The sequence below is a fragment of the Procambarus clarkii genome, chromosome 64, assembly GCF_040958095.1.
Source record: "Procambarus clarkii isolate CNS0578487 chromosome 64, FALCON_Pclarkii_2.0, whole genome shotgun sequence".
Lineage (NCBI taxonomy): Eukaryota > Metazoa > Arthropoda > Malacostraca > Decapoda > Cambaridae > Procambarus > Procambarus clarkii.
The window spans coordinates 20,476,654-20,491,495 of record NC_091213.1 but is presented as its reverse complement, the minus strand read 5'-3'; the positions used below and the strand labels follow the sequence as shown (position 1 = coordinate 20,491,495).

The 14,842-nt window shown below is 47.7% G+C and overlaps 1 protein-coding gene across 1 annotated transcript; it reads right to left on the bottom strand.

Moving 5' to 3' along the window:
• Positions 1 to 541: 541 nt before the first annotated feature.
• LOC138354783 (uncharacterized) lies at positions 542 to 11,055 on the bottom strand. Its single transcript, XM_069309274.1, has 2 exons — positions 10,723 to 11,055; positions 542 to 1,816 (listed from the first exon to the last, which is right to left on the bottom strand). The coding sequence occupies exons 1-2, from the start codon at positions 11,053 to 11,055 to the stop codon at positions 542 to 544; spliced, it is 1,608 nt and encodes a 535-aa protein (XP_069165375.1).
• Positions 11,056 to 14,842: the final 3,787 nt, after the last annotated feature.

The window sequence follows — 14,842 nt, the reverse complement described above, 5'->3', positions numbered from 1 at the left end:
ATCGTCCGCAAACATTGAGAGAAATGAATCTATACCCTCTGGGAGATCATTTACATATATCAGAAACAAGATAGTGTGTGTGTGTGTGAGTGTGTGTATGTGTGTGAAAGCCGAAGTCATCAACAGACACAAGCTGTAGCCTGAAGGCTCATTAAACCACTCGGCGTCAATGAATACTCTACATGTCGTACAGAAGAGCTATACATGTTCTTTAATACATATTACTCGTTAAACTATTCCAAGCGGAAAAGTTATTTGTTTTACTGTGATAAACAAATCAACGACAGCCATTCCTTGACTACGACGCTACAAGCGACCTGTCGTTGTCAAGCTCTGGGTACTAGGTCTCACGCTCAGCGCCAAACTCCAAAACCTTTATACAATTTCCAAAAACTATTTCGCTACGTAATGCAAGGGATTTTTTAACGCTAAAACCGAAATAGATATTTAGAAGAATAAAACTCATTTATCTCAAAATAATTGATATACAAAATTTTGATTTCTAATGACCAATTCAAATTTTGGAATTTATTGCTTAAGGTTAAAGAACTGTATAGAACTTCTGTAAAATTGTTGGAATTCTTAGACAATATGAAATGCTAGTATTGACGGAGGCAGCGTTCACCACAGTGCTGGTATTGACGGAGGCAGCGTTCACCACAGTGCTGGTATTGACGGAGGCAGCGTTCACCACAGTGCTGGTATTGACGGAGGCAGCGTTTACCACAGTGCTAGTATTGACGGAGGCAGCGTTCACCACAGTGATAGTATTGACAGAGGCAGCGTTCACCACAGTGCTAGTATTGACGGAGGCAGCGTTCACCACAGTGCTGGTATTGACAGAGGCAGCGTTCACCACAGTGCTGGTATTGACGGAGGCAGCGTTCACCACAGTGCTGGTATTGACGGAGGCAGCGTTCACCACACTGCTGGTATTGACGGAGGCAGCGTTCACCCCAGTGCTGGTATTGACGGAGGCAGCGTTCACCACAGTGCTGGTATTGACGGAGGCAGCGTTCACCACAGTGCTGGTATTGACGGAGACAGCGTTCACCACAGTGATAGTATTGATGGAGGCAGCGTTCACCACAGTGCTGGTATTGACGGAGGCAGCGTTCACCACAGTGCTAGTATGGACGGAGGCAGCGTTCACCACAGTGCTGGTATTGACGGAGGCAGCGTTCACCACAGTGCTGGTATTGACGGAGGCAGCGTTCACCACAGTGCTGGTATTGACGGAGACAGCGTTCACCACAGTGATAGTATTGATGGAGGCAGCGTTCACCACAGTGCTGGTATTGACGGAGGCAGCGTTCACCACAGTGCTGGTATTGACGGAGGCAGCGTTCACCACAGTGCTTGTATTGACAGAGGCAGCGTTTACCACAGTGATAGTATGGATGGATGCAGCGTTCACCACAGTGCTGGTATTGACGGAGGCAGCGTTCACCACAGTGCTGGTATTGACGGAGGCAGCGTTCACCACAGTGCTGGTATTGACGGAGGCAGCGTTCACCACAGTGCTAGTATGGACGGAGGCAGCGTTCACCACAGTGCTGGTATTGACGGAGGCAGCGTTCACCACAGTGCTGGTATTGACGGAGGCAGCGTTCACCACAGTGCTGGTATTGACGGAGGCAGCGTTCACCACAGTGCGGGTATTGACGGAGGCAGCGTTTACCACAGTGATAGTATGGACGGAGGCAGCGTTCACCACAGTGCTGGTATTGACGGAGGCAGCGTTTACCACAGTGATAGTATTGACGGAGGCAGCGTTCACCACAGTGACCCTCACCCACCAGAGTTGATCATTTACCTCCTCAGGTCACATTAATTTACTTTTGGTAAAGAAGCAATTTAAAGTCAGGAAAATTTCCATCTCACACATCTTGGAGAGGTCGGTTACCACAGACCACCAACCCTCACATCTGACAACTTCCTCGAGAAAATTGTAAAGTTTTTATAGGCTCTTCAACACGATTTTGCATTAAAACTCAATGTATTCTTGTTATTTAATAATTTAATAATTCACTGTGTTGGGGGGCAGAACCTTAGAGTGTATTCATACACGTTAGTCTTCTTTCGTGGTTCATACAATATCTTATACAATTCTGTTCATCCCTGCATTGTAACTATTTTGTTTGTCTCAAGAAAAAAAATGGCTCTCGTAATCAACATAAACTGTAAAAGAAACTATATTAACAATAACAACAGTAAAACCAAAAAATTATTATAATCTCGACAAATACGACAACAAGAAGGTCAACAACTGTGCTTGTCAACGACAGCCTCGTCTTCAGTACCAACACTGTCAACGACAGCCCCGTCTTCAGTACCAATGCTGTCAACGACAGCCTCGTCATCAGTACCAACGCTGTCAACGACAGCCTCGTCTTCAGTACCAACACTGTCAACGACAGCCCCGTGTACAGTACCAACACTGTCAACGACAGCCTCGTCTTCAGTACCAACACTGTAAACGACAGCCTCGTCTTCAATACCAACACTGTCAACAACAGCCCCGTCTACAGTACCAACACTGTAAACGACAGCCCCGTCTACAGTACCAACACTGTCAACGACAACCCCGTCTTCAGTACCAACACTGACAACGACAGCCCCGTCTACAGTACCAACACTGTCAACGACAGCCTCGTCTTCAGTACCAACACTGACAACGACAGCCCCGTCTTCAGTACCAACACTGTCAACGACAGCCTCGTCTACAGTACCAACACTGTCAACGACAGCCCCGTCTTCAGTACCAACACTGTCAACGACAGCCTTGTCTTCAGTAACAACACTGTCAACGACAGCCTCGTCTTCAGTACCAACACTGTCAACGACAGCCCCGTCTTCAGTACCAACACTGTCAACGACAGCCCCGTCTACAGTACCAACACTGTCAACGACAGCCTCGTCTTCAGTACCAACACTGACAACGACAGCCTCATCTTCAGTACCAACACTGTCAACGACAGCCTCGTCTACAGTACCAACACTGTCAACGACAGCCCCGTCTTCAGTACCAACACTGTCAACGTCAGCCTCGTCTTCAGTACCAACACTGTCAACGACAGCCCCGTCTTCAATACCAACACTGTCAACGACAGCCCCGTCTTCAGTTCCAACACTGTCAACGACAGCCTCGTCTTCAGTACCAACACTGTCAACGACAGCCCCGTCTTCAGTACCAACACTGTCAACGACAGCCCCGTCTTCAGTACCAACACTGTCAACGACAACCCCGTCTTCAGTTCCAACACTGTCAACGACAGCCTCGTCTTCAGTACCAACACTGTCAACGACAGCCCCGTCTTCAGTACCAACACTGTCAACGACAACATCGTCTTCAGTACCAACACTGTCAACGACAGCCCCGTCTTCAATACCAACACTGTAAACGACCGCCCCGTCTTCAGTACCAGCACTGTCAACGACAACCTCGTCTTCAGTACCAACACTGTGAATGACAACCTCGTCTTCAGTACCAACACTGTCAACGACAGCCCCGTCTTCAGTACCAACACTGTCAACGACAACCTCGTCTTCAGTTCCAACACTGTCAACGACAGCCCCGTCTACAGTACCAACACTGTCAACGACAGCCTCGTCTTCAGTACCAACACTGTCAACGACAGCCCCGTCTTCAGTACCAACACTGTCAACGACAGCCTCGTCTTCAGTACCAACACTGTCAACGACAGCCTCGTCTACAGTACCAACACTGTCAACGACAGCCCCGTCTTCAGTACCAACACTGTCAACGTCAGCCTCGTCTTCAGTACCAACACTGTCAACGACAGCCCCGTCTTCAGTACCAACACTGTCAACGACAGCCCCGTCTTCAGTACCAACACTGTCAACGACAGCCCCGTCTTCAGTTCCAACACTGTCAACGACAGCTTCGTCTTCAGTACCAACACTGTCAACGACTGCCCCGTCTTCAGTACCAACACTGTCAACGACAGCCCCGTCTTCAGTACCAACACTGTCAACGACAGCCCCGTCTTCAGTTCCAACACTGTCAACGACAGCCTCGTCTTCAGTACCAACACTGTCAACGACAGCCTCGTCTTCAGTACCAACACTGTCAACGACAACCTCGTCTTCAGTACCAATACAGTCAACGACAGCCCCGTCTTCAATACCAACACTGTCAACGACAGCCCCGTCTTCAGTACCAGCACTGTCAACGACAACCTCGTCTTCAGTACCAACACTGTCAACGACAGCCCCGTCTTCAATACCAACACTGTCAACGACAGCCCCGTCTTCAGTACCAACACTGTCAATGACAGCCTCGTCTTCAGTACCAACACTGTCAACGACAGCCCCGTCTTCAGTACCAACACTGTCAATGACAACCTCGTCTTCAGTACCAACACTGTCAACGACAACCTCGTCTTCAGTACCAACACTGTCAACGACAGCCCCGTCTACAGTACCAACACTGTCAACGACAGCCTCGTCTTCAGTACCAACACTGTCAACGACAGCCCCGTCTTCAGTACCAACACTGTCAACGACAGCCTCGTCTTCAGTACCAACACTGTCAACGACAGCTTCGCCTTCAGTACCAACACTGTCAACGACAGCCTCGTCTACAGTACCAACACTGTCAACGACAGCCTCGTCTACAGTACCAACACTGTCAACGACAGCCTTGTCTTCAGTACCAACACTGTCAACGACAGCCTCGTCTTCAGTACCAACACTGTCAACGACAGCCCCGTCTACAGTACCAACACTGTCAACGACAGCCTCGTCTTCAGTACCAACACTGACAACGACAGCCGCGTCTTCAGTACCAACACTGTCAACGACAGCCTCGTCTACAGTACCAACACTGTCAACGACAGCCCCGTCTTCAGTACCAACACTGTCAACGTCAGCCTCGTCTTCAGTACCAACACTGTCAACGACAGCTCCGTCTTCAATACCAACACTGTCAACGAAAGCCCCGTCTTCAGTACCAACACTGTCAACGACAGCCCCGTCTTCAGTTCCAACACTGTCAACGACAGCCTCGTCTTCAGTACCAACACTGTCAACGACAGCCCCGTCTTCAGTACCAACACTGTCAACGACAGGCCCGTCTTCAGTACCAACACTGTCAACGACAGCCCCGTCTTCAGTTCCAACACTGTCAACGACAGCCTCGTCTTCAGTACCAACACTGTCAACGACAGCCCCGTCTTCAGTACCAACACTGTCAACGACAACCTCGTCTTCAGTACCAACACTGTCAACGACAGCCCCGTCTTCAATACCAACACTGTCAACGACAGCCCCGTCTTCAGTACCAGCACTGTCAACGACAACCTCGTCTTCAGCACCAACACTGTCAACGACAGCCCCGTCTTCAATACCAACACTGTCAACGACAGCCCCGTCTTCAGTACCAACACTGTCAATGACAGCCTCGTCTTCAGTACCAACACTGTCAACGACAGCCCCGTCTTCAGTACCAACACTGTCAATGACAACCTCGTCTTCAGTACCAACACTGTCAACGACAGCCCCGTCTTCAGTACCAACACTGTCAACGACAACCTCGTCTTCAGTACCAACACTGTCAACGACAGCCCCGTCTACAGTACCAACACTGTCAACGACAGCCTCGTCTTCAGTACCAACACTGTCAACGACAGCCCCGTCATCAGTACCAACACTGCCAACGACAGCCTCGTCTTCAGTACCAACACTGTCAACGACAGCCCCGTCTTCAGTACCAACACTGTCAATGACAGCCTCGTCTTCAGTACCAACACTGTCAACGACAGCCCCGTCTACAGTACCAACACTGTCAACGACAGCCTCGTCTACAGTACCAACACTGTCAACGACAGCCTCGTCTTCAGTACCAACACTGTCAACGACAGCTTCGTTTTCAGTACCAACACTGTCAACGACAGCCTCGTCTACAGTACCAACACTGTCAACGACAGCCTCGTCTTCAGTACCAACTCTGTCAACGACAGCCTCGTCTACAGTACCAACACAGTCAACGAAAGCCTCATCTACAGTACCAACACTGTCAACGACAGCCTCGTCTTCAGTACCAACACTGTCAACGACAGCCTCGTCTTCAGTACCAACACTGTCAACAACAGCCTCGTTTTCAGTACCAATACTGTCAACGACAGCTTCGTCTTCAGTACCCACACTGTCAACGACAGCCCCGTCTTCAGTACCAACACTGTCAACGACAGCCCCGTCTTCAGTACCAACACTGTCAACGACAGTCTCGTCTACACTACCAACACTGTCAACGACAGTCTCGTCTTCAGTACCAACACTACCAACGACAGCCTCGTTTTCAGTACCAACACTGTCAACGACAGCCTCATCTACAGTACCAACACTGTCAACGACAGTCTCGTCTGCACTACCAACACTGTCAACGACAGTCTCGTCTTCAGTACCAACACTGTCAACGACAGCCTCGTCTACAGTACCAGCACTGTCAACGACAGCCTCGTCTTCAGTACCAACACTGTCAACGACAGCCTCGTCTACAGTACCAACACTGTCAACGACAGCCCCGTCTTCAGTACCAACACTGTCAACGACAGCCTCGTCTTCAGTACCAACACTGTCAACGACAGCCCCGTCTACAGTACCAACACTGTCAACGACAGCCTCGTCTTCAGTACCAACACTGACAACGACAGCCGCGTCTTCAGTACCAACACTGTCAACGACAGCCTCGTCTACAGTACCAACACTGTCAACGACAGCCCCGTCTTCAGTACCAACACTGTCAACGTCAGCCTCGTCTTCAGTACCAACACTGTCAACGACAGCTCCGTCTTCAATACCAACACTGTCAACGAAAGCCCCGTCTTCAGTACCAACACTGTCAACGACAGCCCCGTCTTCAGTTCCAACACTGTCAACGACAGCCTCGTCTTCAGTACCAACACTGTCAACGACAGCCCCGTCTTCAGTACCAACACTATCAACGACAGCCCCGTCTTCAGTACCAACACTGTCAACGACAGCCCCGTCTTCAGTTCCAACACTGTCAACGACAGCCTCGTCTTCAGTACCAACACTGTCAACGACAGCCCCGTCTTCAGTACCAACACTGTCAACGACAACCTCGTCTTCAGTACCAACACTGTCAACGACAGCCCCGTCTTCAATACCAACACTGTCAACGACAGCCCCGTCTTCAGTACCAGCACTGTCAACGACAACCTCGTCTTCAGCACCAACACTGTCAACGACAGCCCCGTCTTCAATACCAACACTGTCAACGACAGCCCCGTCTTCAGTACCAACACTGTCAATGACAGCCTCGTCTTCAGTACCAACACTGTCAACGACAGCCCCGTCTTCAGTACCAACACTGTCAATGACAACCTCGTCTTCAGTACCAACACTGTCAACGACAGCCCCGTCTTCAGTACCAACACTGTCAACGACAACCTCGTCTTCAGTACCAACACTGTCAACGACAGCCCCGTCTACAGTACCAACACTGTCAACGACAGCCTCGTCTTCAGTACCAACACTGTCAACGACAGCCCCGTCTTCAGTACCAACACTGCCAACGACAGCCTCGTCTTCAGTACCAACACTGTCAACGACAGCCCCGTCTTCAGTACCAACACTGTCAATGACAGCCTCGTCTTCAGTACCAACACTGTCAACGACAGCCCCGTCTACAGTACCAACACTGTCAACGACAGCCTCGTCTACAGTACCAACACTGTCAACGACAGCCTCGTCTTCAGTACCAACACTGTCAACGACAGCTTCGTCTTCAGTACCAACACTGTCAACGACAGCCTCGTCTACAGTACCAACACTGTCAACGACAGCCTCGTCTTCAGTACCAACTCTGTCAACGACAGCCTCGTCTACAGTACCAACACTGTCAACGACAGCCTCATCTACAGTACCAACACTGTCAACGACAGCCTCGTCTTCAGTACCAACACTGTCAACGACAGCCTCGTCTTCAGTACCAACACTGTCAACAACAGCCTCGTTTTCAGTACCAATACTGTCAACGACAGCTTCGTCTTCAGTACCCACACTGTCAACGACAGCCCCGTCTTCAGTACCAACACTGTCAACGACAGCCCCGTCTTCAGTACCAACACTGTCAACGACAGTCTCGTCTACACTACCAACACTGTCAACGACAGTCTCGTCTTCAGTACCAACACTACCAACGACAGCCTCGTTTTCAGTACCAACACTGTCAACGACAGCCTCATCTACAGTACCAACACTGTCAACGACAGTCTCGTCTGCACTACCAACACTGTCAACGACAGTCTCGTCTTCAGTACCAACACTGTCAACGACAGCCTCGTCTACAGTACCAGCACTGTCAACGACAGCCTCGTCTTCAGTACCAACACTGTCAACGACAGCCTCGTCTACAGTACCAACACTGTCAACGACAGCCCCGTCTTCAGTACCAACACTGTCAACGACAGCCCCGTCTTCAGTACCAACACTGCCAACGACAGCCCCGTCTTCAGTACCAACACTGTCAACGACAGCCTCGTCTTCAGTACCAACACTGACAACAACAGCCGCGTCTTCAGTACCAACACTGTCAACGACAGCCTCGTCTACAGTACCAACACTGTCAACGACAGCCCCGTCTTCAGTACCAACACTGTCAACGTCAGCCTCGTCTTCAGTACCAACACTGTCAACGACAGCCCCGTCTTCAATACCAACACTGTCAACGAAAGCCCCGTCTTCAGTACCAACACTGTCAACGACAGCCCCGTCTTCAGTTCCAACACTGTCAACGACAGCCTCGTCTTCAGTACCAACACTGTCAACGACAGCCCCGTCTTCAGTACCAACACTGTCAACGACAGCCCCGTCTTCAGTACCAACACTGTCAACGACAGCCCCGTCTTTAGTTCCAACACTGTCAACGACAGCCTCGTCTTCAGTACCAACACTGTCAACGACAGCCCCGTCTTCAGTAAAAACACTGTCAACGACAACCTCGTCTTCAATACCAACACTGTCAACGACAGCCCCGTCTTCAATACCAACACTGTCAACGACAGCCCCGTCTTCAGTACCAACACTGTCAACGACAGCCTCGTCTTCAGTACCAACTCTGTCAACGACAGCCTCGTCTACAGTACCAACACTGTCAACGACAGCCTCATCTACAGTACCAACACTGTCAACGACAGCCTCGTCTTCAGTACCAACACTGTCAACGACAGCCTCGTCTTCAGTACCAACACTGTCAACAACAGCCTCGTTTTCAGTACCAATACTGTCAACGACAGCTTCGTCTTCAGTACCCACACTGTCAACGACAGCCCCGTCTTCAGTACCAACACTGTCAACGACAGCCCCGTCTTCAGTACCAACACTGTCAACGACAGTCTCGTCTACACTACCAACACTGTCAACGACAGTCTCGTCTTCAGTACCAACACTACCAACGACAGCCTCGTTTTCAGTACCAACACTGTCAACGACAGCCTCATCTACAGTACCAACACTGTCAACGACAGTCTCGTCTGCACTACCAACACTGTCAACGACAGTCTCGTCTTCAGTACCAACACTGTCAACGACAGCCTCGTCTACAGTACCAGCACTGTCAACGACAGCCTCGTCTTCAGTACCAACACTGTCAACGACAGCCTCGTCTACAGTACCAACACTGTCAACGACAGCCCCGTCTTCAGTACCAACACTGTCAACGACAGCCCCGTCTTCAGTACCAACACTGCCAACGACAGCCCCGTCTTCAGTACCAACACTGTCAACGACAGCCTCGTCTTCAGTACCAACACTGACAACGACAGCCGCGTCTTCAGTACCAACACTGTCAACGTCAGCCTCGTCTTCAGTACCAACACTGTCAACGACAGCCCCGTCTTCAATACCAACACTGTCAACGAAAGCCCCGTCTTCAGTATCAACACTGTCAACGACAGCCCCGTCTTCAGTTCCAACACTGTCAACGACAGCCTCGTCTTCAGTACCAACACTGTCAACGACAGCCCCGTCTTCAGTACTAACACTGTCAACGACAGCCCCGTCTTCAGTACCAACACTGTCAACGACAGCCCCGTCTTTAGTTCCAACACTGTCAACGACAGCCTCGTCTTCAGTACCAACACTGTCAACGACAGCCCCGTCTTCAGTAAAAACACTGTCAACGACAACCTCGTCTTCAATACCAACACTGTCAACGACAGCCCCGTCTTCAATACCAACACTGTCAACGACAGCCCTGTCTTCAGTACCAACACTGTCAACGACAGCCTCGTCTTCAGTACCAACACTGTCAACGACAGCTTCGTCTTCAGTACCAACACTGTCAACGACAGCCTCGCCTTCAGTACCAATACTGTCAACGACAGCCTCGTCTTCAGTACCAATACTGTCAACGACAGCCTCGTCTTCAGTACCAACACTGTCAACGACAGCCTCGTCTTCTGTACCAACACTGTCAACGACAGCCTCGTCTTCAGTACCAACACTGTCAACGACAGCCTCGTCTTCAGTACCAACACTGTCAACGACAGCCCCGTCTACAGTACCAACACTGTCAACGACAGCTTCGTCTTCAGTACCAACACTGTCAACGACAGCCCCGTCTTCAGTACCAACACTGTCAACGACAGCCCCGTCTTCAGTACCAACACTGTCAACGACAGCCCCGTCTACAGTACCAACACTGTCAACGACAGCTTCGTCTTCAGTACCAACACTGTCAACGACAGCCCCGTCTTCAGTACCAACACTGTCAACGACAGCCCCTTCAACACAATTATCGTTAAGAACCACAAGAATAACGTCAATATCATCAATGACAACATCACTACCTCCGCCACCAATAACGGAGACCTCACTATATACTACATCAGCACTACCACAACCATCAACAGATATATCTTTATCTACAACGTTAACAACACCATCTAAAACATCGTCAATAACATCAGCATCATGTACAACATCCACAACATCAACAATATATTTCATAACATCTATACTCAAAGAAATCACACCAACGTGATGAATATTAGTGAGGAGAATCATTTAGAACAATGAGGTGACTCGAACCTGCGATCATGGTATTCACAGCCGTGGACCTTGCCCCTGCACCACGACATGGGGTAAGTTATACATCATGGGATTCCACTGAATTCACAGGAAGTCTGGAAGCTTCCTCGAGTGGCTCCACGACTTCCGTCCAGGAATCAGTGAAAAATGTGTAACTTATACATTTTTGTGGTACAGGGGTAAGGTGCGCGTCTGTACCGTGATCGATGGATCGAGTCGCCTCATTGCTCTAAATGATTTTCTTACTGATACATATAACATCAACATCAACAATATCATCTATACTGACATCAACACCAACAATGCCATTCACATCATCATCAACAATAACAATACCATCTACAGCATCAACAACAACAACAATACAATGTATAACATCAACAACTACATTACCTTTTATAACCACAACAACTAATCAATAACATAACGGCACCATCTATTACACAGATACATCCCACTAACATGTTGTATATCAATGAGATAATCAACTGAAGCTCTGAGATGATTTGAACCCATGACCAAAGAACTCCCCGCCGCTCAGCTTACCACTGTACCACCCCAACTTATTACAAGCTATACATCCAGTATTGTACTAGAACCTCAGGGAGTCTGGAGGCCTCTACTGAAGCCAGTCCAACTTCACCGCACTACACCCAAGTTAGTGGGATTTCTCTGTGTATCTGCAGTTGGAGCGACCGGTGGACGGACCACTTTGTCTGCACCCGAGTGTTTAGGGAGTTATACAATAGGAAAAGGGACAAAGGAGCCAGGCGTTATGTAAACTATAATGGGAGGTCAACTACAGGAGTCAAAGAGAAAGAAGGTTTCGGAATGGATATAATTCCAGTACTCTCTCCAGAGGCTCACATAGACAAGGAAAAAATCGTCAACTTATGAGACACTGAGAAGCATTAGAACGTCGTTTAGAAGCCTAGACGACAGTACCGTTTTACGACTCTTTCAAGGCCCTCTACTTTCAAGGTCACCCCTTGTTAGACCAGCAGTGGAACATGGGGCACCGGCCAGGAATCCCCATCTTTGGAAAAATAAAATTTAAAGTTAAAACCTACAACAAGATTATAACTAGAACAACAAGGGCTGAGTTATGAGAACAGGTTAAGGGAAGTAAACCTCACGACTCTGGAGGAGACAAGAAACAAAGGGAACATGATCATAACATACAAGAAACTGAGAGGAATTTACAAGCGGGACTCATTTTCTGTAGCCAATGATAGGTAAGTACTGATAGGTAAATACAATAGATGAAATAAGAGTATAGGGCTGGTCTGGGGCCAGATTCACGAAGCGGTTACGCATGCACTTACTAACCTGGATATCTTTTCTCAATCTTTGGCGACTTTGTTTACAATTGTTAAACAGTTAATTAGCTCCAAAGTACCAGGAGGGTGTTTATAGCAATAATCAATATTATTTCCCCACTACTCTCATGCTAAAAGAAAACTTTCTAACATCTCTATGACTCATCTGCGTTTCCAGGTTCAACCTAAGTCCTATTCTGTTGGTATTCCATGGGAAAATTTCGTCTATTTATACTCCGGTAATCCCCCCCTAAGTATTTTGTATGCTGCTATCATATCTCTCTGCTCCGTCCTTTTGTTCTAACGTTGTCAGATTCAGTTTCTTCAGTCGTTCTTTTTATCCCATCCAGCAGCTCTGGGACTAACCTCGTCGCAAATACTTATTCCTTTTCTAGTTTCCTAATGCGATTCTTTAGGTGGAGGCTTCATGATGGGCTGCATACTCTATGACTAGTCCCTCGTAGGCAATGAGACCATTTCTCCGTCGGCCGGATTACCCATCGCCATTTTATAAACAAACATTTAGCATGGCGATGGGTAATCCTCTCTCCCCGGTTTTGAACAATTTGTATATTTGAGTGTTTTGAAACGAACATCTTACCCAGGATTTTACCCTCAAATTTGGAGTGGAATAGAAACGTTGACGATATTTTGTGCCTGTGACCGGGTAACCATGACCAAACTGATCTCCTCATTCAGCTTAATTCATTGGTTTTGTCAATTAAATTCATAATTGAGAATGAAGAGAATGGTGTTCGACCTTTTTTAGACATCATGATTCATAGGATCGGTAAGAGTTTCAAATTCAATGTGTATAGGAAACCTACCAATGTGTGCTCGTATGTTCATTTTTACTCAAATCATCCTATTCTGGTTAAGCGGGCAGTATTTTCTGGTATGTTTCTCAGAGTCCTGAGAGTTTGATGCCCGGATTTTTTTGATGAAGAAATAATGAAAATATTTGAAACTGGGTAGAAGTTGAAATACCCAAAATCGGTCTTGGATTTCGCTTTTGGTCAAGCAAAAGGAACGTTCTACAAACAAGCTCCCAAGTGTAAACCAGAAATAAAACACTCGTTGGTATTATTAACCAATTTTAATGGACTAGTGAATCTTGCTCGGGGTCTTAGTTGACATGGGCTTGAAACCGGCCATATACTGCAGGTATGTTGACGACATTTTTATACAGGTACCTGATGCCAGATGTCTGCAGCAGCTGAAGGAGGCATTTGAGCAGAATTCTGTGTTGAGTTTCACGTACGAGATGGAGAACAATGGGAAGCTGCCCTTTCTGGATGTAACAGTCACAGAAAGGAGCGGAGGCTTCCATACTGCAGTCTACACCAAAGAAACAAACATAGGAATGTGCCTCAATGCCAATAGTGAATGCCCACACAGGTACAAGAGGAGTGTTGTCAATGCTTACGTCGACCGTGCTCTATGAAGCCGATGAAGAACTCTGTAGGGTAAGGCAAGTCCTAGTCAACAACGGCTTCTCTAACGGTTTTGTTGAAGACATCATAAAAAGAAAGGTAAAACGCCATGCAGCTTCTGAAGAGTAAACCAACACAACACTTGTACCTCCAATTAAACTATTTTACAGGAACTTCTTTTCGACGGCTCATAAAACGGAGGGAAGGGTCCTGAAAGATATTGTTGATAGGAACGTCATCCCTACAGACAAAAATCAGAAAATACAATTGATAATTTATTATAAAACCAAAAAAACGGGCAATCTACTCATGAAAAACTTGCCAGACACCAAGCAGAACGCTTTGAAAGAGACCAACGTGGTCTATGCCCTTAAATGCCCACTTGGAGACTGTAAGCCCCAAAGAACTCAGTATATAGGCAAGAAAACAACGTCTCTTTCTAGGCGACTAACAATTCATAAGCAACAGGGAGCCATCAAGGAACACATAATCTCTTCTCACAACCAGACCATCACCAGAGAAATCTTAACAAACAACAAAGAAATCATCAATAGGTACGGCGATAGCAGGCGCCTAGACATCAGCGAGGCACTACACATCAAAACGTCAACACCAGCAATCAACAATCAATTAATGCACAACTATATTCTACCTACTTCAAGACCCTCGAACCAATATGGAAGCAGCAAGAGGAAGTATGAGCCAATAGACCTTCTGCAGTTACTTCCATTCATATGTTCACTTATCCAATTTATACCCATTGTTTCGTGTTCTGTCTTGTGTTTGTCACCTCTCCCAAAACTTTTGTATCATATCACCTCATCCAATAGAGTATAATTACGAAGAATTTGTGTGTAAATTAAGACTTTGATAATGGAATACGAATTACGAAACGCGTTTAGGCGTCAGACAATTAAAAAAATGAATTTCGGAGAATTGATATTTTTATTACCACCGACAGTGAAGAAAAACAGCAGAAATATTGAGAAGATTCGTGTTAGAATTATTAAT